This window comes from Phoca vitulina, unplaced genomic scaffold, assembly GCF_004348235.1.
Source record: "Phoca vitulina isolate PV1807 unplaced genomic scaffold, GSC_HSeal_1.0 scaffold5, whole genome shotgun sequence".
Classification (NCBI taxonomy): domain Eukaryota; kingdom Metazoa; phylum Chordata; class Mammalia; order Carnivora; family Phocidae; genus Phoca; species Phoca vitulina.
The window spans coordinates 31649163-31674163 of NW_022589708.1; the positions used below are offsets into that span (position 1 = coordinate 31649163).

Sequence of the window (25001 nt, forward strand, 5' to 3'; positions counted from 1 at the left end):
AATGGGATTGTCACAGAGGCATTAGCAGAATTCAGTTTTACTAGAAGATGCTTTGTTCTTTGAGACTTATTTTCTGTGTTTTCCTTGGTAATTTGGATATAAAATATGCAGCTTGGAGAGGGATGGTTATAGTTGTTAATCAAAGTAGCAGTAAAAATTGACATCTCATGCTTAATTTTTATTAAATATAGCAGGAATATATTAGCAAGAAGGAAAGGCATAAAGGAAAGATCTGTGTTTTTTTATTACTTAATAATATTAAAAAGCAAACCCCTGCCCTTATAATCTGTATGCTCACAGTGTGGAACCTAAATTATTACTCCTTAATAGCGCTACAGAAGAATTCTTGTGCTTTTTAATGGCTTAGTCAAGCCCATATTTAAAGCCTCATTTAACCTTGAATGTTTCTAAACTAAAATTTATCTGTTTTTCTTTCTATAGACTATTTCAAATAGTATAATCCCGGAAAATGCAACAAGCAGTGGAAGGTTCAAACTTGACATTCTGAAAAATAAAGCTAAGAGATCTTTAACTAGCTCCCTGGAAAATATCTTCTCAAGGGTAAGATTAAACTGAGACTTTCTTAATTAGATATTAATGTCTGTGTGTGCTAACGGCTTTACTTCACTCTCAACTGGCTCATGGAAAATTTCCTTTAAAAAAAAACAACACAAACTACTAAGATAACTTTAATTTAGTTAACTTATTTTAAGTAATCTCATAATTTATTCTGGTGCCTCTAATATCTAAGTTTGAGCAAGAGATTTAGTAGTAGAGATAATATGTATAAAAAAGGGGAAGTAGAATATTGATGCCCGATATTATAAGAACTTATTATCATTTGCCACGTCAAGTTATAAAGTAGCCTTCATTTTGCTATTATTAAGAGCTGACGGGAAATGCTAAAATAGTATAAATTAATAGGAATTTATGTATTCCATTTATTTTATTGTGTTTTATTTTAAAATCAAAGTGATTTCTCTTCCCTTCATTTTTTTCTTCCTGAGTAATTCAGTCCTAAAGCTCTTAGATAAGCCCAAGCAAGGTAGATGTCTTAGAGCTGGAGGGTGGGGGACCCACAGTGGCCCAGAGCAGGGAGTCAGAGCCAGCGTGGTGGAGGGGAGAAGGCTTCCAAGGTGCTTGTTACCAGGAGTCCTTGAGCAGGGTGAGGATGGCATTGTGTGTGTGGGTGGCAGCCCTGATGTGTGGAGCCTGAGTAGGATGAAGAGCGATGGTGAGGTGACAGTTGTGGAGAATTTTACGCACAGGGGACTGGTCAAATATGGAACTGTATTAAGGATTCGGGAAAAGGGAATTGCAAATATGAAGAGGGAAGAAACTAGAATAAATTCTGTGTTGTTGGATTCAACTCAGAGGTATGTAAAATCCTGGTTATCTATCTGTGTACTTTTGAATTAATTTTTAATATAGTTAATTTATTTTTATTTGTTTATTTTTAAATATATATTAACGTGTGTGTGTGTGTAAATGTGTATATGGTCCCTGGCTGTGTCCACTGATAGGAGCTGGAAGCAGCTTTTCTGCAAATGCCAAAGAATAAATTAAGCCTGGTTAGGCGACACTAAGCACCCAGATTCTGGTTTCTGTTTATCATTCTACAAGAAGGAACCAGAATCCTGGGAGAAGTGTCTGATTCTAGGACTGCAGGGGAAAGTACAGGATAAGCCCTGAGCATGTTGGTGTTGTAGATAGTAAGGGAGTGCTCAAAGAAAGATGGTGGTGTGTCATAAAGACCGTGAAGGGCTCCCACCATTGACATGTAAACCTCAAAATAAATGATAGCAAAGGATTGTAACCTGCTGTATAAAATAGGAAATGATGAACCTACTCTGATATGAAAAATGAACAAATACCTTGGAAGTTTGATCATGATCAGGGTATTTACTGGATTTAATTGATACTCATTAATTACAAAGAGGTGAGTAGTAGCTTTATGATGGAGAAGGCCGGCAGACACCACCTTAGTCACGTGATCAGATGGAACGTCCTCAGCAATGGGACAAATTGAAATCTTGTGCCACTTGATACAGAGTACAGAACTTCTGTGCTATTCTTGCCAAAGGGGCAATACCTGAATCGAATCGTGAGGTAGCGTCAACAAACCCACACTGAGGTACCGTCTACAAGATAACTAGCCTGTTGTCTTCAAAAGTGTCAGGGTCAAGAAAGTTAAGTGCGGTACAGCATTAGGACAGTACCTTCTGATATAGGGTGTTCTTATTTTTATTTCTTTGCCAAAACTCTAAATACTGTTATGGGTATTCCTCTTAATGATTGAAATTCTTCTGATTCTAACAAAAGCCCTATAGCAAACGTGGTCAGCTATCAATACTATTGTCAGCAGAAGACAGAGTGTAGGAAAAGAGAATTCTAGGAGATAAATCAGAAGTGTGTGAATGCAACGTTTCATAAAATTTTCCTATCCTTTTTTTTCCTTCGGTATTTATAAATTACTTGTGTTCCTTCTTTCTCTCTCTTTCCTTCCTTTCTTACTCCCTCCTTCCCTTCTACCCTCCCTCCCTCCCCTCTCTTCCACAGTATATAGTGAGAATTTTAGTGGAAAGGCCATTTAAGTAGGTGGTCAGGGGACCTGAATTCAACACCTGGCTTTATATTTATGATCTTGATTTTATATTGATGTAGGTTTTAGATTTATGATCTCGGACAAATTATTTACCTTTCCTAAGCCAGTTTTCCAGTTTGTGAAATGTGCGTACTGATAACGTGCTTACCTCCCGTTACTATGAGGATGAAATGTCAGTCTGCTAGGAAAATATCCCACTGTAGCTATGAGATGGTACAAATAGTGGTAAGCTCTGGAACCTCCGTCCTTTACAAAACGACCAAAGGGGACTTAGAGTGTTACTCTCCTTATCCCCATTTAGTCCCTTGGCATTCTGCACAACGCTTGCAAGGCTCACTTTGAAGTGCCTCTCGCTCGCACAGCCTTGAGAGGCTGCGCTAACTCTCAGCAAGGGCACAGCCCGTCTGCTTTGGTCAAGGCGGATACGGTAGCTTGTATCCCACAGCGCTGCCAAGTGCCATAAATTATGTGACCTAACAGATCTTGCTTGCACCATGCGCAACAGAATGGACTTAAGGGGAAGGTTGGCAGCTACCCGTGTTGTGTTAAAGGTTACATAGAAAAGAGGTTTGTGTACGTCTAAAACGGGTTAGTTTATCTCTTTCTTTCTAAGTTACATAGTAGAAAATTGACACACCAGTCTTAGAGTTTGGCTCATAATTGCTGCCATTTTTAAATGTCAAGACAGTTTATTTAACTAACTATAGTTGTTTATGAAATAGGATATGTTTTTAAGATGCTTAGAAGCTCAGCTCATTAACAATTAAAAAGTGGGTCCAAGGGAGAAGGCTTGACACATGGATTAGCAAATCATCATATAGTTAAACGGAAAATGCTGTCCGCTCCAAGGTGAAAAGACAGAGTCTTGTATTCTGGTTGTTTGTCTTGCTTTTTCTGAAGTCAGAGTTTTCCAGAAGGGAAATTTTTACTAATATATTTATTAATATATATTTTCAAAAGAAGAATATTTACAATATAAATTATGCATCGTAAGAAAACACCCCTCATTTCATCCTTCCCTTAGAGTACTTACTATCCATTGTCCTTCCTTGTTGAAACGTGTGAATTAACGACCGTGATAGAGGATAATTTTAAAGTAAGTTTGTTTTGCTTGTGCACATACACACATGCACACACACAAACATATGGATAAAACACTACTACACGTAAAATGTGTGATTTAAGTGCTTTTCTAATAATGGCAATGATTTGATACCTGTCTGATTAGTTACTTGCTTGTGACCAAATAACCTGTTTTAAGATATGCAGGCGGGGGGCGCCTGGGTGGCTCAGTTGGTTAAGCGACTGCCTTCGGCTCAGGTCATGATCCTGGAGTCCCTGGATCGAGTCCCGCATCCGGCTCCCTGCTCGGCAGGGAGTCTGCTTCTCCCTCTGACCCTCCCCCCTCTCATGTGCTTGCTCTCTCTCATTCTCTCTCTCTCAAATAAATAAATAAAATCTTTAAAAAAAAAAAAAAAAAAAAGATATGCAGGCGGGTTTGGTGTGGAAATAGCAGCTAAGAAAATGGGAAAAAGCAAAAATATTTGCAATATTTTCCTCATGGCCACACACATAAACCGAATCATTTATCAGCCACAAATATAGTTTGTTACTGGAAGTATCTCCTGGTCTGTATAACACTGAAATAATAACTAAAATAGCTGAAGGAACCTTGAATCAGGTTCTAGGATATTTGCAAAATTACCAGCATCGGCTACTTAGTTGTATTAGTAATTCCACTCTTCACAAGCTCTGTTTCTAGGAGATGTGGGTACCAGCTCAAGAGTTTCACTGTTAAGTTGAATGTCCTGGGTTCAAACTGCTGCCCTGTCCTTTAACTAGCTGTGTAAACTTTGGCACATAATCTATCAGAACTTCAGTCTCCTTAATGGTAAAGTTGAGCTACGTAACTATACCTACCTCATAGAATTTTTGTGAGGATTAAATGAAATAATGCATTATAAAATGCTTAACATGGTATATAGCAGACTGTAGGAACTCAATAATATTTGATGCAGCTGTTAATTTTACTGTTGATATAGTTGTTATTTATGGTGCCACCAGAAATATAAAACTATAATTAATATACATAGATAAAAATAAAGATTGGTTCTATAAAACCAGGTGTAGGATACCATCAATATAAAACAGTCAATTGAGAGAACAAGAGTCACTGGAGTGAGCAATTGAATCAACAGTCAGTTGGGTGATAAAGAACTGTTAAAACTTTCTGGTAGTAGACATAAAAAGAAAAATTCAACAGAAGTCTGGGGCACGAGAGTTGAAAAACTCTTCCAGAAAGTAAAGCAAAATGACGAAGAAATGGAAAATAGGAGGACAAGGGAAAAACTTAAAGGTTCAGTCTGAAGATCCAAAAGCCAAATGGTAGGAATTACACAAAGAGGAAATACCCCAATCTCCCTTTCTCAGAAGGAACCTGGAGTGTGTACTCTGCCAGAATGAAGAAGTAAACTAAAAAAAAAGGAACACATGAGATCAAAGACACAAATTTCGACATAGGGTAGTATTAAAGGAGATGTCTAGGTTGATAGTAAAGAAAATTACTGGGAAAGTCTAAATTGCACCCTGTCTAGAGTAGGGCAGAAAGACCAATTTCTAGAATGGGTAGCTCAAAGAAAAAGAAAAAAAAAATTGCAATTGATGGATTATGTGATGTTTGACCACACCAAGTTCTGTGGGTGACTTTTGTAATAAAATCGTGATTGCCGAGGCACTTGTTGACTACATGAAAAACAGATTGTACAAGATAGGAGTTGTAATAACAGTAAAGTATGTAGTAGATGAGATGATCGCTTCAGTTCCTCTTTCTCAGATCATCCATGAAATTCATACCAAACAACCATGAAAAGAAAAACAAGAACCAATATTGAAGCAGGCTGATGTATAGTCTTCTACAGAGAAATACTTTCTTGATGTAGTTTTCATTGTGGAAGAATGAATGAAGCTAAGTCTATACATTTTATGACACAGTTTTGAAAAACCTGTTTGTTATAATCCTATAATGGGAACTATGATGTTTGCCATCTAGGTTGTGTGGAGGTTGCATGTATTAAATCATTTTCTCTATAACTGTTGTGGTTTGTGTGTTCTGCCTTCCATGGTTGTGTTTATCTGTACGAGACATAAAGCAAATGGGGCACTCTCTGATCTTAACCCAGTTCTCCTGATCTTATGAATGAAGAATGTTTAACCTTATAACCAGGGTAACTTCAAAAAGCTTGGTCTGAGTATCTAGTTATCTAATGACTGATTTAGAAGCAGTGTAAATAGGTTATTTTCTTTACCGTGCAGACATAGCTGTGAATACTGCTGACAAATTTGAGCAAACTGCAGAAGGATCCATTTAAGGCTAACCTAAGGAGGTGACTGCCTTTTATAGTTTTAAAGTAAAAATTTAAACCATACCAACAAGTGAATTTTATTCTCTTCATTCAGGGAGCTAACAGAATGAGAGGTCGGCTTGGAAGTATGGACAGCTTTGAACGATCCAACAGTCTTGCTTCGGAGAAGGTAACCCATCTCAGTTCCCATTTTTTTTTTTTTAAAGATTTTATTTATTTATTCATGAGAGATAGAGAGAGAGGCAGAGGCAGAGGGAGAAGCAGTCTCCCCGCGGAGCAGGGAGCCCCATGCGGGACTCGATCCCAGGACCCTGAGATCATGACCTGAGCTGAAGGCAGACGCTTAACTGACTGAGCCACCCAGGCGTCCCTCAGTTCCCATTTTTAGTACTAATTGCCACTTGGCAAAAACCAACACTGATATGGTAATATCACTCCATCATTTTGTTCTGAGTCCTTTATGACTTTTAACAATTATTCATTATTATTAAAATTAAATTTCAGGGATTGAATTAATGTTAAAATAAATTAAAAATACTATTGTTTTAAATAAGAAGGCTCTGGATAGTATCATGTTGCTCTCTGCTCAGCCGCCCCTTTCTTGTGTTAGGACAGAACACATCCTCTTCCCAGCTATCAGGCTTTTTACTGTTTGGAGATAGTATGCTTGGGAGGACAGTATTTGGGCAACTGTTGATCCAAAGCCACAGAAAAATAAGCCGTGTAATTCCAGCACTTATACAGTGATCTTTTTATGTTTTGTTCTGTCCCCGTGTTACTTCCCCCCCCATTCCCTCCCTCCCCATTTTAACTGTCACATTAGGCTCCTCTTTATCTCATAGATAGTTCTCAGTAGGTTTGATTTCCTGCTTCCTGGATCATGCGATATGTAACCTGAGGTCTATGCAACCTATTTTTTTAAGGAAAATATTAAAATATTTTTACTGAACTTTGTGTTGACAGAATTGCGACAGACTCAGTCTCGCTCTGAGTCTGTTAACCCTAAGCCATGTTTATCAAGCTAAACATTTCTGCAGTGGTACCTGTTTTGGAAAGTAGAAACAGCATACCTGTCTAAATTGAGAGATTTATGATGTCTGCCCATGCAATATGAGAGGCATTCCGGCATAGCTCACTTTTCATTCATTTCCTGTTTTCCATGTCTTTTAAAAAAATTTTACCTCAGGGAACATGTCGTTGGAGAGAAACATCCACAGTGAAGGAAGGTGCTTAACAGGCTTTATTTTATTTTCCTGAAGGCTTTGCCATGGAACTTGGACACTCAAGCACTGTGGTATTGTTTTGACAGTGCAGGAAGCATGCGGCCGATATGTCACGGAAATCAGTAGATATGTAAACACAGACTCCACCCTCTTTTGGTCATGATGCCTTTTCATCTTTCTGTGAACAATGAGAAAAGTACAGTAACCATAGCATTTTACCACAAAGTGTTAGGGGGAAAGAATACCTTTTCTTATCATTCTTTTCACTTTCTGCCTATCTTTACGGATGCTGTGTTATAGCTGCTTATCAGAAGAAATGGGTGGTGGTGATACTGATTAGCCTTCAGCATGGATTGAGCGAAAAAAATAAAAAAGTTTTGTCATGACTCTGGAGGAAGAAGAGGCACCCTGTCACTTTTGAGCTGTGTGTTGAAGCAGGTCTGCCATGATCCATGTAGGAAAGAAAGACCTCACTTCAACTTGCTTTTCAGGACTATTCACCAGGAGACTCTCCACCGGGGACACCACCAGCCTCCCCACTGTCCTCAGCTTGGCAAACGTTCCCTGAAGAGGATTCAGACTCCCCACAGTTTCGAAGACGGGCGCACACGTTCAGCCACCCACCTTCAAGCACAAAGAGAAAGCTGAATTTGCAGGATGGGAGAGCTCATGGTGTTCGCTCCCCTCTTCTGAGGCAGAGCTCCAGCGAGCAGTGCAGGTGAGTCCAAACCTCTTTCTGGAAAGTGAAATAAAATTGTCCTGTCACCTGTTTTGATCAACATGGAGTCAAGATCTGTTGTGACTTCATGCTGCCAACATTTTGTCTTTAGAAAGACCAGAAAAATAAATTGAAATATAAAAACCTTCATTAATAAAAAAAAAAAAAACCTTTGTTAATGAAGGAAACAAGGCAAGATTTAAGGTACACCCCAAGAGTTAAAGCATTTTGGATGAAGACATTTTTCTTCCCCAGAAAAATGGAGAAAACAAGATATTATGCAATTATTTTCTCTGAAAAACTTGGTGACAACACGTTACTCAGTGGCTTCTTGATGATGGCTCTAATGAAAGAGTCAGCAAATTTGAAAATCACCTGCATAGCAGTAGGACTTCCTGTCAGCCTGTAATAAAATACAAGGGTTAAAAAAAAAAGCGCCTGAGTTACCTTCACACCTGTGATAAAATTTAGCCATATTTCATAATGAATTAAAGCCAAAAATGAAAATTATTAAAAATTTTATCTAGAATAAAAGGATGTCTGTAAAGAAGAATACACATATCATAACTGTCAGGAAGTGTCCATTAGAAATGATCTGATGGTATTTAAAAAATAATTCAGCAAAATTGTTTGGCATTTGGAAAGATATAATAAAGGGGGTAAATCCAGAATTGCAGAATGGTTTTACTTCTTCCTTTGTAGCACATATTAGAATTTATATCCTAGAATTAATTTTGTTTCTCTTCTTTGCCGGTGAGTTTGAGCCAGGAAACAGAATCTGATAGTGATCCCAGTTGGAGGAAAACCCAGAACTCATTAGTTGTTATCAAATTTACCCGCATTTCTTTTAAGGATACTATTTTATTGTCAGTGTTGTTTTTTGACTGATTCGATACTTAGAAATAAGATAGATATTTTGAACATATGAAAATAAAGGAGATTAACAAAATTAATTTTTCTCAGATTTGCTTTTCTAAAAAAAGATTAAGTATTCATGGGTATATCAAGAATGTGTATATCATTTTTAATGACCCCTTCACTTATATTTATATTTATATTTGTATTTATATTTATATTTATACAAAGCAATAAGTCTGTTTTTTGCAGGAAAAGTTATCAAGAATTTAAAACATTATTTTAGACTTATAAATGATTTCTCTGTTTCTCCTTACATCTTATAATGTAGATGCTCAAATAATTCTTGTCAGTATGAAAAGATGCTATTTGTGCTATTGTGAAAACTTGCTAGGAAGAGAATCTTCTGAAAAGAGCAGTCAGTGGAGGAGGTCCAAGGATTCAGAGCAAACTGTGGACACACAGCCCCACAGGCTGCAGGGAGAACAGAGACGTTCATGTTTGTTAAGCCAGAGGTATTATGACGGCTTCCGACAAGCAAACATGTTGTTCCTAAATTTTTTGAAGGGTTTATATGTTTAAAATAGCTAAGTCTTTGAACTACTGATAATCTGTCACAGGAACGTATTTCCTGTAATTATTTCTGCTTTCCTACTTTTTTTTTTCCCTTGAGGTATCTTTTGCATGTAAAAACAAACACCGTTTGTCCTAAAATCGTGAAGAATTTTTTAGAGACAAACACGTCTGGTTGGTCATGCTGGGTGAGGAATTCAGTTTGTGAAGAGTGAGCTAGGACACGGTCATCGAAAGAGACGACTGCATGCTCCCCTCTTTCCATAGAAGATCCAGCCCTGAACTTTAAAAGGAAAGCTTAAATTAATAGCAAGAACCTGTTTATAATGCTTTTTCATAGTGAATGAAGATTTTTGCCGAAATCTAAATTAAGACAAATCTGCTGTGTTTTCTGTACTCAGCATTCTTCCATCAGTGCGGCGCATGCACAAGGAGAGTAACTCTTCCTCCAGCCTTCCAAGTCTACATACTTCCTTCTCTGCCCCTTCCTTCACTGCCCCCTCTTTCCTGAAAAGCTTTTACCAGAATTCAGGTAGACTGTCCCCACAGTATGAAAATGAAATCAGGTGAGATCAGTGTCCTCTGTTTGCAAAGCAAAGTTTTCTGCAGTGATATACTGATATGTTACTAAAAAGTGGCTGATGAATTTTGGAGTGACTTGTATGCATCCGTATGCTGTGCTTGTTCTAATCCATTTCTGATATGTCAGTTTCAATTCCAATGAATTTTATCAAGAAAACTTTTAAAACCAGTGTTTTAAAGCTTTTAACAACATGATTATCTTACTTTTTGAGTTATATCTTTTTGTACTATTTGTGTGATTCTTCGCTGTATGCTCCAGAGTCTAAGCTTTGTATTGTTTGCAACAAGCCTGGGTGCTAACACATACTAAACAAATCTCCCCCCCAAATCGTGCTTTTTTTTCTTAGCCTCTCTGGATATATGATATTTGTGATTTAAACTGATTTAAACATGTGTACTAAAAACCCACTGATTTAAACATGTGTACTAAAGTGATGGATATGATATATTTTTATTTTTAAGTATATAGAATATTTCCTAGGCATTTTTTGAGTTTTCAATGACATAGATTTACTTCTCTGAAACTCGGTGTAATTACATAATGAGTATATTATCGTGTTGATGTCAACTTTCAGAGAGCATGAAGGATTTCTTGAATCTTATAGATACTTGATTTTGTTTTGTTCCCAATATTGAAAATATATATAGCCTTTTAAATCTTCTTCTTTGAGCTTTTAGCTACATGAAATTAGATACAGTGATTTTTGGGGAATTGTCTTTTTTAAAAATTTAAAGTTATGAAATCTTACTGATTATCCAAATTATTAGTGGGATATTGACAGCCTCTGGAAAGTGGTGAATTAACTTGGGAATTCTTTTAAACGGATTGATTGTTGCTGGCTTAGAAGTTTGTGATATTCATTCAGGTTTTTATGTGTAGCTTGACTCATTCTTTTTCTTCTTTTTTTTTTGCTGTATAGTGTTCCAATTCATATACCACAGTTTATCCGCTCACTTGCTGATAGACATTTGGGTTGATTCTAGGCATTTGATATTTGGCAATTCTTGCAGTCAAGGAGAGGGATACCTGTTATCAATCAGCCTGTGTGCCACTAAGATTTTCTTGGATATTCTTTTGGCCTCATTTCTTTCAGACTTAAGGAATCCCAAAAGTTAGCATTTAACTGGGTAACCTTCAGTAACTGGTTACATTAGACTAATTCTTGAATTATCACTGAGTGTTCTTTGTCTATGTATGCCAACTGTTTTCACTCCAAGAAAGATAGTTAATATTGGATTAAAAACAATTTGAATTTGAATTTCCTCTGAATTAGTACAAAGTCCTGTTCATACATTGAGTTTCTAGTGAAGAAAGTTAATGACGAACTGATTTTAAGGGTTTTTTTCCTGGGGGACCCTGGCTGGCTCAGTCAGTAGAGCATGCGACTCTTAAATCTCGGTGTCATGAGTTTGAGCCCCACGTTGGGTGTAGAGATTACTTTAAAAAATAAATATTAAAAACATAAATAAGAGGTTTTTCAAGGACAACCTTATGGGAGAAGTTAAAAGAAATTAGCTACAAAAACAGTATAATATGTATGGAATATGCCGTGATTTGAGAGAACCAAGAATGTACATATATAAAAATATCAGTTTGCCTTATCTCCATAGTACTACCTATGAATAGGAATACAACACTTCCAGTGAAACATGTTGGCAGTTTCTTATTGTTCTGTTAGTTAAAGTGAGCATCTGGACAATCCCAGTTTTCTTCTGGAAACAGAAGCATGCCTGAAAGTGACAATTAGGAAAAGCCATTGAGGTCAAAGGTTAGCTGTGAACAGGACATAGAATACCAAAACGGTGACTTTTTCTTAGATTATTTGCAGTGTTTAGATTATTTATAGTGTAGGGTGTTACATATTCATCTTCAGTGGTTTGCTTAAGTGTATGCATTATTCTTGTTTATCGTTTCTTAGTCCTCTGTACCTCATTCTAATAGAAGGATATTGAAGTCAGAGGTAAGTATATATTAGTTTTGCATTGAAAATTTCCACTTTTTTAGCTATCTTACTTGAAGTGATATATTGAAATGTGGGGAACTTTTAAATTTGTAGGATCATTAAAAGTAATCCTGTTTTCTGTACTTTGTAGTATTTTCTTGGCTCTGAGAAAATCTAAAAATCAGAGAGCACATTTTTGTACATTTTTCTATAGCATCTGTACATTTTTTATTTACTTATTTTTTTTGTAATTTGACAAGCCTAGAATCAGTAGGCCAAAAAGAGACTTAAAATTTTTATTTTCATAGAAAAGTACACCAGTCATGAGGATACAGCTCAGTGGATTATCACAGAGTGAATACTCCCGTGTCACTACTCCATCAATAACTGAAATGCAATCAGCATTCCCACAGTTCCTCGCCTTTTCCCACCCAATTACTTCCCCTCCTCCTGACCACTAATACCATAGTTCATATTTGCCTGGTTTTGAACTTTATATAAATGGAATGATACCGCATATATTCTTTTATTCTGGTTTCTTTTGTTGTACCTTAGTTTGTGAGATTCATTCCCATTTTTATGTGCACTTTATTAATTTTTTATTGCTGTATGGTATTCCATTTAATATGTTACAATTTATTTTATTTTATTTTATTTTTTGCTAGTGGACATGTGGATTGTTTCTAGTTTTTGGTTATTTTTTTTTTTTTTTTATCTAGAGAGAGAGTGTGAGCAGTGGGAGGGGCAGAGGGAGAGGGACAGAGAGAATCCTAAAGCAGGCTCCATGCCTACCACGGAGCCCAACACGGGGCTTGATCTCATGATCCTGAGATCATGACCTGAGCCGAAATCAAGTGTCGGACACTTAACCGATTGAGACACCCAGGCGCCTAGTTTTTGGTTATTGAAAGAGTACTGCTGGGGCATCTGGCTGGCACAGTTAGTAGAGTGTCTGATTCTTGATCTTCGGGTTATAAGTTTGAGCCCCATGTTGGGTGTAGAGATTACTTAACAAAATAAAATCTTTAAAAAAAAGTAGTCCTATATATTATTAGTTGTGCATATCTATGCATTACTGAGGACTACATCCACAGTAGTAAAATTGTTGGACAAAATTCTAATAGGTTTATTTCATCTAGTAAGTCACTTGGACATAAATTTACTAGTTACAGTCTTGGAGAGGGTGTTTTTTTCAATTTGTACTTTGATATAATTTCAGAAATTTGAAATAATTTCAGAAAATTTGAAAAAGATTATGGAGAACTCCTGCAAACCTTTTATCCAGATTCATCAACTTTAAAAATTGCCACATTTTCTTTATTATTCCCTCTATCCATTTACATATATATGTAAATATATGTACATGTAATATATATGTAAATATATGTATATACATATGTATATATGTAAATATATGCATACATGTATCTTTATTCTAAGCCATTTGTGAATAGGTTGCATATATCATGTCCCTTTACTCTGAATACTTTAGTATATATTTCCTAAGAATAAGGATATTCAAGAGCATGGTTTTAACCCAGTGATTTCTGAATCTACATTTCTCATCACTGCTTTCAGAGAGAACATTATGTGCACACAATTAGCATAATATCTGGAACTATTCAGAATGGTAAGGGGAGGAAGTTCAGAATACTATAAATTATAATTTTCTTTTCACTTGAGTATCTCATATTTTATTAGTTGTATCTCTATGCATAGTCAAATAAGGTATAGAGTAGGTTAGCATATGGGCTAACATATACTACTTTTTAAAAAGCCTATTAATTTGAAATTTGAAACTCAGATTAAGCATCCTTCTCTAGGACCTCTATTCTGAATTATTAAAAGCATGTGAGGTTACTGTTTTTAAGCAGGCTGAGAAAAAGGAGACAAGATGTTTTTAATATCATGGTTTATTGATAAGTAGGTTTATCTGCGCAGCATTGAAATGATTAAGGAAAAGGAATAAGCATATGTTTTGTTCTACCTTTGAATTAATTTTTAAAAATTTAATGTTATTTCATTGTTTAGTGACTAAACTATAATTGTGATGATATAGTATATTTATATAATATTCATTTATCAAATATAATATATCCTTTTCATTTATGTTGAAGTTCATTGGTCAAAAGTAAAATGATCATCATTACTTCTATTCACTTATAAGACTTGTCAGTGAGAAAATAAGATTTTTGCTGATGAAGTACTTTGTGGTACAGTTTTGGTTCATGTAGTTCTCTTGTGTTCACTGATAAAAATAGTAATATCATAACTCATGGTTCATTATTGCCTTATCTATGCCTTATTGATGACTAATGGGAATGCCTTTTTATTCTAAATCCTGATTTTGGACATGTATCTCTCTTTGTGTGCTAATGTCGTTCCTTCTTTTCCTGTTGTACTAGACAGGATACTGCTTCAGAATCAAGGTGATTAGAGGTTTAAATATGTTCTTATAAAAATTCATAAATTCTTCCAACTGAATATCACTCTCAGTTTAAAACGCAGTTTTGGCTGTCTCGTGAATGCATGCCAACATTCCAGTGCTATGATGGTTATATAGTAGGGAAAATGTGATGCCTGGTGTAATCAAAGATCACAAAGGATCATTTAAAATGTTGATTGCAAACGGAAATCCTGTTTCTACTCTATTCCATGTTGACAATTCCTTAGTACTGTGCTGTGGCCTTCAATCAAAGCCCAATTTAAATTCTGAATTAATAGACATGAATTTGCTCATTTGGAGGTACGCATGTATATATAAGGAGTTTATTTCAAATCCTGAGAAGATGCAGAAATGAGCAACCTAAAAGAAACATACTCATGAAATTTAATCTGGTTTTCACCCAAAGAGGATTGTTAATCTATTTCCTTTCACCTTAATTCTTGACACATTGGTTATTTTGAGATACTGCTCAGGCCTGCCAGACCTCCCACTGGTCTGGACAAAGGAAAACACCTCCTTCCTTAATATGGAAGTCTGACCACATCTGTAATGACATCTCTTCCTCTTGACCCGCATGTTTTTTGGTAAACATCCAAAATCATTGCTGAACAACTTAATGGAAAATGATTAGTTTTTGCTTTGTTCTAGTTTCTATACTTAGCTTATGTCAGGAATCCAATGAAACAGACATGCCCATCTTCCTATTTGGAGCCACTAACATTTAGATTTCTTTCCAGTTGGAGTGAAAACACATATTAAAGATTGAACTAGAATGAAAAAGAAGGAGAAAAGAGAAAGGAGAAAAAAGAAAATTATTTTGGCCACACTGATAAGACTGAGATTTATAACCGTCACTTTATAATGGTTGGGTGTAAGACGTTTAAATAATACTTCTTATCTACTTTTAAGAGCTAATGGAAATGTTAGTTTTACTGTGTGTCTTTCTAGGTTCTACTATAGGTATAGAATTAAGTTTGTTTATTACTTTAGAAATCATTCGGCCTATAATTTCCTTACTTTACATATGGTTAGATTGAGGCCCAGGGATGTTTTATATCTTGCTTGATATTATTTTCTTAATTTCAGGTTTTAGGGATGTGAGTAAGCAAATGAGCTTGCTACCCAGAGATACTTTAAATTCCAGTGCAAAGAACTTGATCTTTTAAAAATTTGCATTCAATGTAGAGTTTATGAAATAAAACTGTTTTTCTCATTCTTCTTGTTTGTTTTACACGTTGTTCCACTGATTAATCTATCTCTGATTCATAGCTCAGATGCTACATATAGCTTTCCATTAGATTAGTTCAATATCAATTTTATTTAATTAGTCAAGATTTTCCATAGAATGATAGGATTGCCCCCAGTTGAAAGCCAGGACTTAGATAACTATTAATGTACCTGATGGGATTAGGAGTTAAACTATACTATGGATCCTGTGCGAAAAGCTGAAGTTTCATCACTATGTTGTTCCATGAGTCTTTCTTGAGGCATTTACAAAGAGAATGCTTTTTCAGATTTCTGTCACATAGTTGCTATCACATTAATCAAGTCTTGTTTCCATCTTGAGTTGTAAAACATTGTGATTTAGATGTAGCTTTAAATCAGTATTAGTCATTTTTTGGACTTGATGCTGGTAGTTTTCGATGGGGGTTAGGGGGCTGGAGGATGGCGGGCAGTTTGCTGCTCAGCAGAATAACACCTTTGTAAACTGGTTCTGGCTCAGGACTTTTGTGAAAAGGTTGTATTGCCCGGGGTGGGAGGGGGGATGTGGGGGGGGGGGCGGAATAAAACATGACTGCAGCCTTAAAGTTGAGTCCCTGTGAGTGGTCACTAAAACATCTTCATTTCATAGAATATAGAATATCTGGTGAATTGTTATTAAAGCAGACAAGTATGCATTAAAAATTCTGTGTTAACATAGAAGTATAATGTTAATTTAATAGTTGATGTCGTGAAGGGTCTAACTGCTTGGCCAAAGATGTATTAAAAAGTTATCTTGAAGCTTTGTGGGAGGGGTCATATCATATCCATAGCTTTGAATTCATGCTGTGTCCAGAAGGACTTGGAAATGCCTCCCAGCCTACAGGGTGATAACATGTAAGATGGGATGTTTCCTCTCCTTCTAAAGCTCTCATTGGTGCCTTTCGGATTGTGGTCCTTAATTAATTGGTGCTTGGTAATAGGAAGTATATATAGAATACACCACTAGAAAAATATGTGGGAATTCTCCACATTGTATTCCCTTCCTAGTTATTCATTTTTAATGTCATAAATTTTCAATAGAGGTAATTCTGGCACAAAATACTTTTTCTGAATATGTCTCTTGGGAAGCAGTTTTATAATGTGCATGTTGATGTTCCAAAATGCAAAAGCAAGAGGGAAAAGACTATATGAAAAAAATAGGAAATGGTTGTAATTTGTTTTATCATTTAAAAAAATGTAAAGATAATTAATACACTAATATATGTATAGTCCACCATATTAATGTGTTTTTTATTTGATCCTATTATTTTAAAAAGTATTTGCATTTTGGAATGGAGTTATTTCAAAAGCAAAGAAGAAATGAGACACTTGCATAAATGAACACCTAATACTTTGAAGTTATTTCTCTGCTGAAATAAATGACTTTATTCCCTTAAAAAATAGAAAAAGGTATACTGATCAAAAGACTTAATGCTAGTTAGAGACTGATTTTTTTTTTTCACTAGAACACACAGGATACTTGGGGTCCGGACAGCTTTAGTTTTATGGCCCGATAGTGCTTTGTCTGAACTAACACAGAGAGTATTTACATTGGCGTGATAAACTGCAGTGCGTAAGCGTCTGAATTCGGACTGCCTGGGTTTGAATCCTGGCTGCTCCAGTTACTATCCGTGGAACTGTGGGCAAGTTACTTAGACCTCAGTTTTCTCACTAAAAATGGGAACAGAAATAACACCTACCCCATAAGGTTTTTATGAGGATAAAATGAGTTCATACTTGTAAAATGCTTACGACAATGCAGGTGCCACCTTAGGAAAGTCAGATTGCTGAGCAAATGTAAATCAAAAGGTAAGCTTTGGTAAGCTGCATATATGCACTACTGTTGAAACCCTTATCTGGACTCTGACTTCTGGATACATGGTTTCTCTAATTAAGTGAAACAGGGCAGCTCTTGCCTTATCTCAGCCACCAACCTGCTTTTTCAGGATGCCCTTTTTTAGTACAAGATAAAGGGTCAATGGTTTGTTATGGAAGTTCTTTTCAATATATCATTATCTTATATTTTTACTGCTAATTTTTGGCTTATAAGTTCTGACCATTAAATTCTGGACCTGGAAGAAAATGTGTCATTTGGCGATTTATATAGATCATAGGATATAAAATGTTAGATGTTATGAAACTTTCAAAATTGTAACGGGCTAATATGAGGGGTACTTTATGGACCTGTTTTCTAACCTATTCCCCGAAAAGCACATATTTTAGAGACAATAATGAAATTGATAGAAATTCAGTTTTATTTTTAGTACTATCTAGACATTTGATATGTCATCAACAGTGAATTGGAAGGCGATTTTTAAAAGATGTTTTAATTCCAGCATTAAAATATAAAAGTTACAGAATCCTTTGGTTTAGTTTACTCTAGTTTTGTTTGGTAGAGCTGCTAAAAAGTCAAGAGGAATTAATTGAACATTTATCCCATGAGGCATATTGAAATAGGTACTTTTACAGAAGTCTTTCATTTAGCTTTTAGATGCTCTTACATAGGACAGGAATAACACTTACTTGGAAGAAAGATGCCTTCAGTTGTTTCCTAACACTGTCATCATTGTCAATACCTACCAGTGCCATCCACTTTTGTTTCCCAAAAGTACAGAGCTGTTAGAACTTTTTTGCCAGAAAGACTTACAAGTCATGCTATACCAACACAGGGTTTTAAAAAGGTATTCTTTTATTTATTCCTAACCTGTTAGCCTAGACAATATGATTTTTTTTTGTCCATTTTACTTAAACTTCTGAGTTAATGTTTCATTTGGTTTTACAATTTTAATTTATGCAATGGACATTTGTTAAGTGCTTACTATTATTTTCTAGTTACTGTACCAGGAGCTAGAAATACATCCATGAATACTGGACATTTAGCAACTAACTGCCAGTAAGATAGTGTTACCAAAATGAAGATACAGAGTACGTCAGGAGTGTTTATCAGAATATAATTGTTATTTACAGAACATTTAAATCACAGTTTCCAAAAGGGAAATACTTGAATTCATACTTTCCAAAGTGGAAGTAAAGGTGAACATATTTATTCAGTATTACAGGGAGTTTTGAACCATGGACACATACTGGGGTTAAAATTTTATCTAGGATACATAACAAAGGGGGTTTGACTATGTTCAGATATATGCATCAGCTGCTTTCTGAAGTATAATATATCATGACACTTGCTAACTGTGTAGCAGCTCAAAGGTATGTCTCTCACTTAACCTTAGTTTAGCTAATCCAGAAGGAATATTTCTAGGCAGATAGATCATGATTAGAGATAACGGAATTACCTGATGTCCATGAGTACGAAAAATAAATAAAACGAAGACAGGCAGGTGCTGAATTGCTCTCCTGATTGTTGGTGGCCTCAGTATTACTGAGGCAGGGTGGTGGCTTTTCTTGCTCCATTTCCTTTCCGACTTAAGTACTGACTCTTCTTGACTCCATTAAAGGTCCCGTATCTTCACTTGGTGGTATCACCCCCTGTAAATATTGTTATCTTCATCATTTTCTCAGGAAAGCTCAGACGCTTTGAAACTTAATATTACCACCACTAACAGTCACAGTTCCTACACGGTGTTCCAGCTGCTATCATAATTGGTCTCAGAAGTAAGTTTGAGTCATAATGACCTTTTATTGCAGATGGGCCTAGCATAACTTAGAATGTTCTTTCCTAGGAAATGACATTTTTAGAGCAGATCAGCATTTCCACATGTTTGTTTCATAAAGCACTAATGTAGAAAGATGTCACACCCTCAAACTCCCCCAAAATTGGAGAAGGTGATTATGGGGTCAAATGATTTAAATAAGTGGGGGCGTATCTATATATTACTTCACTCTTGGGGAGTCATAATGCATACCAGCATAGTACAGTCTCTGTGAAGTCCTGCTATAAAGAAATGTTGCATATTTTTTATCTTAACGTAGCCAATCTTATTGACAGTTTTTTCTTAATATATCACCTAATAATAATCCCAAGCTTGACTGTTCCACGTTTATTCAGGTTCCTTTCTGCCATGATCCAGATATTGGTGGCTCGCAATTTGTAGACAGATCTTAACAGCCACAGGCAGTGAGAAGCTGTCTTTATCAGCCTTTTCTATAAGAGTGTAGGAAAGCTCTTTATGAGCCTTCTATGGAATACTTACATTGATTAGAATACACTTTAAAATTTTTTTACCAAAGCCTGAGTTAATTCCTTAAGCAATCTTTGCTCCTCTGTATACATACTTCTGTTCCTCAGGTTAGGACTTGAAATGGTTGGCTTCTGTGGAATGAGTAGAAACCGGTGAGCTTCTCATGACTGGGCTGTGGCTTGGGTTGCATTTTTCCTAGGATATGGTGGCCTGGGTGACCGGTGTGCCTAGTGACGCATTGCGCCATGTTGCCCGAGGCTTGTGCTTGCCCATGGCAGAACTTGTGAATGGCTTGTGCTACCATGTCGTGGAGCAGTCCATCTCTGTGGTTCTCCTTGCAAGTTACGTATTTATTTGCTTTCCACAGCGATGGAGAAGGGAGAAAAAGGACCTCGTCTACTTGCAGTAATGAATCCCTAAACGCTGGAGGAACCCCTGTTACCCCTCGTCGAATCTCCTGGCGGCAGCGCATTTTTCTCAGGGTTGCTTCTCCCATGAACAAATCTCCCTCAGCGATGCAGCAGGGTCTGTGTGGTACACACTAAAGAATTACGCCTTCCCGGTATCATAAACTAGGGAATGGAATGCAGTGCTTTGGGTACAAAGAGATTTAAGTGATTACAGTAGAGAAATAACTTGTTTCTGTATCTGATACAGTGGTTAGCTTCTCAGTTATCATTAGAACATATTAGACATTCAGTAAATGGTTAGCTTCTCAGTTATCATTAGAACATATTAGACATTCAGTAAATGCTTGTTGAGTGAATGAGTGAATGAGTAAGTTTCCCAGACTGAGCACTATGATAGTGCTAGAAAAGCATAGATCTTTTTATTATTAGAAAATTTAACCCATGCTTTTACAAGAGTCACATATAAAACAAAGTGCCATAGAAATGTTGAATGATAGAGAAATGGATACAGATACCCTAGGAAAATATCAACCAAAAGATATTAGACCTATTAGAAATTAAAGCAGAGACATCCAAAAGGGCAAAGTAAATATAACAATAAACAAAGATGCAACAGTGATGAGAACATGCATAATTACACAGCCTTGAAAGCTAGAAAATAGGACTTTACAGAACGTTTGGGAGAAATGAATCAGTAGCTGTCATGGGAGATTTTAACATATTCCTCTCTGAAAATTAAATACAGAGAAGGTAAATATATATAATATTTGAGAAATACAATTAAACAAGCTTGATCTAATATTTATACAGAGCCTTGCCTGCTGTAGGGTAAGTTCATTCATTCTTAGCACACATGGAACATTCCTAAAAATTAATTATGTACTTGGCTACAAAGGCAATTTAGTAAAAATAGTCATAAATATTCATACTATATTCTCTGATTATAGTGCAAAAAAAAAAAAAAAGGAATCAAGAAGTGGAAGACAACTAAAATATTTCATGTGTTTGGCAACTGAAAACTACTAGAAACTAGAAGGAATAAAATATGTTCAGAGCCCTACACATCAACATTGAGTGATATTTAGAGGCCATTTCTAAAATCAGGAAAGACAAAACTCAAATATACTAAGTATTCAATTCAAGAAGCTAGAAAAGGAGCTATAGAGTAAAATTTTTTAAAAATTATTTATTAAGGAAATAAATAAAAAGGGTAAGGGCAGAAGTCAGTCAGTAAAGAAAAAGAAACGAGAAAACAACTGACATTCCTAGAGAAAAAAATTAACTCTGCCTAGGGTGGCCAGAGAAAGCTTCACAGAGATGTTGGATATAAGTTATATTTAAACTCATGGCTGGGAGAAGCATATTTCAGAAAGAGGGGCTATCAAAGTTCTGACGTCTTTGGAGAGAACTTTGCAGGTCAGAGAATCGTGAGAAATTCAGCATGATGGGAGCAGAGGATGGGAGATAGAAAGAGGCCGGAAGGGTTCCAGGAGGCCAGAGTCTGAAGCCGTCTATATGCTATTTGCAGTGATTTAGAGTTTGTGCTTTCAGATACAAGCAACCGTTGAAATGTTTTAAGAGACACAATCACGTTTGTTAATAGGAAAATAATTGGCAGGAGTGCAAAAGATGGCCTGGAACAGAGGGAGAGAGTGAGCTGCAGGATAGGGTAAGAGAATGTTGCAGGAGTGAGCCGAGGGACTGAGCCAAGACCTGCCCAGTGTTGCTCAGCCGCTCTTCTCTTGCTGGTCTCTGATGGTAGATGGAGACCTTTAGGAGATCGCTGTTACCTGCTCATGTTATCTTTTTGCTTTGCACAATCAGAGAATGTACAAAGATAAATTGCAGAAGTGTTGGGCTCTGGGGAATGCCAGTTCACTTTAGAGCACCTATCTTATAGGTCATTTTGTGCAGAAAGAAGAAGTGGCGAAATTGCATGTGCTTTCATTTCACTGCGAGAGGGAAATCTGGCAGGGGAATTTAGTCTAGTGAATTTACTTAAATTGTTAGTTCCAGAAATGCAGTTACTGGGAAAGTGGTTTTGTGAAAAGCTTTAAAGGTGGAAGATAGGATGAGAGAACACCAGTTCTAGACAAAGCTTCCGTCGTCTGGGTTACTAGTCAGGAATGCCTCTCACTGTTTTCTTCTCTGCAGATGGACTGGACAGGAACGAACTGCTACCACTGTCCCCTCTTGCTCCAACCATGGAGGAGGAACCGCTGATTATATTCACGTCTGGCAAAGATGACTCAGAGAAGGCTGAAGAAAGAAGGAAATCAGAAGAACTGAGGAGTTTGTGGAGAAAAGCCATACACCAACAAATCTTGTTGCTTCGAATGGAGAAAGAAAACCAGAAACTTGAAGGTTAGCCATTCAAACAGGGCTAAATGATATGATACTATAACAGAAGAGTTTAGGTTAAAACCACCCCCAGCCTCCCCCACCCATTCTCAGAATGTGAATACACTTTTACTAGGATTTTACTGGCTATAATCGCTTAGTTTTATTTTTGTGAGGTTGCTATGCCGTGGGAATGTTCAGCTTAAAATATTTACATTTTTGTTTAATAGATAAAACGTCAGACACCTTTAGAGTATATTTGGGTAACAGAGGATGTAGATAATGTGGAGTCAGTGTATTTGATATGACTGAAAGTTTAATATTATTGTGCATGACTTAGGAGAAAAACCCTTAAACATGAAAAAACACATTCTCTTCTTTTTGAAATTGATTCAACTTTTAGGATCATTGTATTTATAATAGAAGAAATGTGCCTATTTCAAATAAATTCTGTTTTGTACCCAGTTCAACTATCTAATTACCTGTTATCAAGTCAAAGTTCCTATTTTTTGTTGTTGGCTTTATACATTTTCTATTTAACAAATCACATTCAAATCTTTATTAAATTTATATTTGGATAATTTACAATACCTACTGTGCCATTTCTGGTGCTTTACTGCTTAATTCATGAATAACAAATGCTTTAGAATGTGTTCTCCAGACTTTGAAAGAGTGTTGCTTACCCCCGTTTGAAGCACACATAAGGAGACGTGCAGGCAGTACCCAAACTCAAAAAACATATTCATGTTATTATATTTGGCAATTCACTTAACCTAAAAGGACCTTGTTTTTTACATTTGTAAAATGAAAGATTTAGCTGAAGTGTGCCCTTTGACTTACAAGATTATTGGAAAATGTACAATCTAGGTTTTTCTCTGGCTTGCTTTTATTGTTGTCTTCCAAAAAGCTTTTTTAGTACAGGCATTCACATTTCTGTGTTCATCACCTGTCTTAAGGTTCCTCTTACTACACTTATTATTCAGTTTGGTTTTTATTTTTATTTTTTATTTATTTATTTATTTATTTTTTTAAAGATTTTATTTATTCATTTATTTGAGAGAGAGAGAGAGCACATGAGATGGGGGAGGGTCAGAGGGAGAAGCAGACTCCCTGCCGAGCAGGGAGCCCGATGCGGGACTCGATCCCGGGACTCCAGGATCATGACCTGAGCCGAAGGTAGTCGCTTAACCAACTGAGCCACCCAGGCGCCCTCAGTTTGGTTTTTAAATTGAACAATATTTAGTTTGCAAGCCAACAGTGTATTTTCTTTATGGTTGTTTTCTTGGCAGGATGGAAAGTATATGAGGTTTTAAATAACCGTAGCAAATGAATCTTCTTTTCTTTAAAATTAAAACCCCAATTAATTGTTATTGATAAAGCTTTTAAAAGGTTGATGTGATAAATGGTATGCCCACTCGAGCTTTTATAGAGTTTGAGAGGAATTGCATTCATATTCAGGATAAGACAAGAGGTGACATTTAGCAGATATGATCAGAAACCCTTATTAGTTCTGTATTTCTTAAGTAACAAAGACAAAAAATAGTTGAGCTGTTTAAAATTCTAGTCAGTGGATAATCATTTATTGATGGTTCTTTGTTTTTTTGCCTAGTTAACCAGGTGAGGACAGATGTTGACTGCTCTTACCCAGCATTTTATCCTTAGGGCCCGAAGCTGGCACATAGGTCTTGATTATTATTTTAAATGAATAATGATCTAGAGAAGGTTGCAGGGGGGAAAAAAGGAAATGTGTTTTGTCCAGTGTAAAAAAAAAAAATCATTAGTAAACTTACATATAGGGTTATATTAATTATTCGCTTTAATGAACCCACTTCTTGAAAAAAAATTATTTGATTATCATAGAGAAATATAAAGCAAATATGAGAAGCAAAGCTAAACTCTGCTAGAAAGCCATCTAGTGGTATCCAGGAGGAGTATTTTGTAATGAAACTTACTTTTGATTATGTCTGGATTTTTAAGTAGAAACTTTTAGCCTTACTTGAATAGCAGTATTATAAGATATTTAAGTTCTTTGAAAATGGTTTCAAACACACTAAGTAAAGGGAAATACTCATTCTGCTATTGTTTTTGTGCTGTCGAGGACTTTGGATGCATGACAAAGATTTGTGTTGCAGAAGGTAAGGGGTTGAGCACTGTGAACTTGAATGAATACACATTGATCTGAGAGACTCTGGGTCAGTGTGATCCTAAGGAAAGAGAAGAAAAAATAGCTAAATGTTTTTCCTTCGTTTTCCCTTTTGGAATCAGTTATTGAAGATAAAGAACACATCAAGATAGTAGTTGCTTTTCGAGGCACTTTTTTTTTTTTTTTAAAGATTTTTATTTACTTGAGAGAGAGAGAGAGAGAGAATGAGAGAGAGAGAGCATGAGAGAGGGGAGGGTCAGAGGGAGAAGCAGACTCCCCGCAGAGCAGGAAGCCCCATGTGGGGCTCCAGGATCATTACCTGAGCTGAAGGCAGTCGCTTAACCAACTGAGCCACCCAGGTGCCCCTTCGAGGCCTTTTTTAAATGAGCTCTGGGCTTATGTTTTAGGCCATCAAATGAG

At 36.2% G+C, this 25001-nt stretch overlaps 1 protein-coding gene across 9 annotated transcripts in view; it reads left to right on the forward strand.

Annotated features, from left to right (window-relative positions):
• The window catches only part of TBC1D4 (TBC1 domain family member 4), a 178914-nt gene that overhangs the window by 131102 nt on the left and 22811 nt on the right, over positions 1 to 25001 (forward strand). For 3 of the 9 annotated variants that reach the window (XM_032402845.1, XM_032402847.1, XM_032402853.1), the window contains exons 8-15: positions 442 to 561; positions 6062 to 6136; positions 7682 to 7908; positions 9738 to 9902; positions 14267 to 14290; positions 20056 to 20213; positions 22253 to 22462; positions 24158 to 24160. In XM_032402845.1, coding sequence (XP_032258736.1) covers positions 442 to 561; positions 6062 to 6136; positions 7682 to 7908; positions 9738 to 9902; positions 14267 to 14290; positions 20056 to 20213; positions 22253 to 22462; positions 24158 to 24160 — 982 coding nt within the window. The remainder of the gene's footprint in view (positions 1 to 441; positions 562 to 6061; positions 6137 to 7681; positions 7909 to 9737; positions 9903 to 14266; positions 14291 to 20055; positions 20214 to 22252; positions 22463 to 24157; positions 24161 to 25001) is intronic. The other 6 variants (XM_032402846.1, XM_032402848.1, XM_032402851.1 and 3 more) reach the window with 4 other exon arrangements.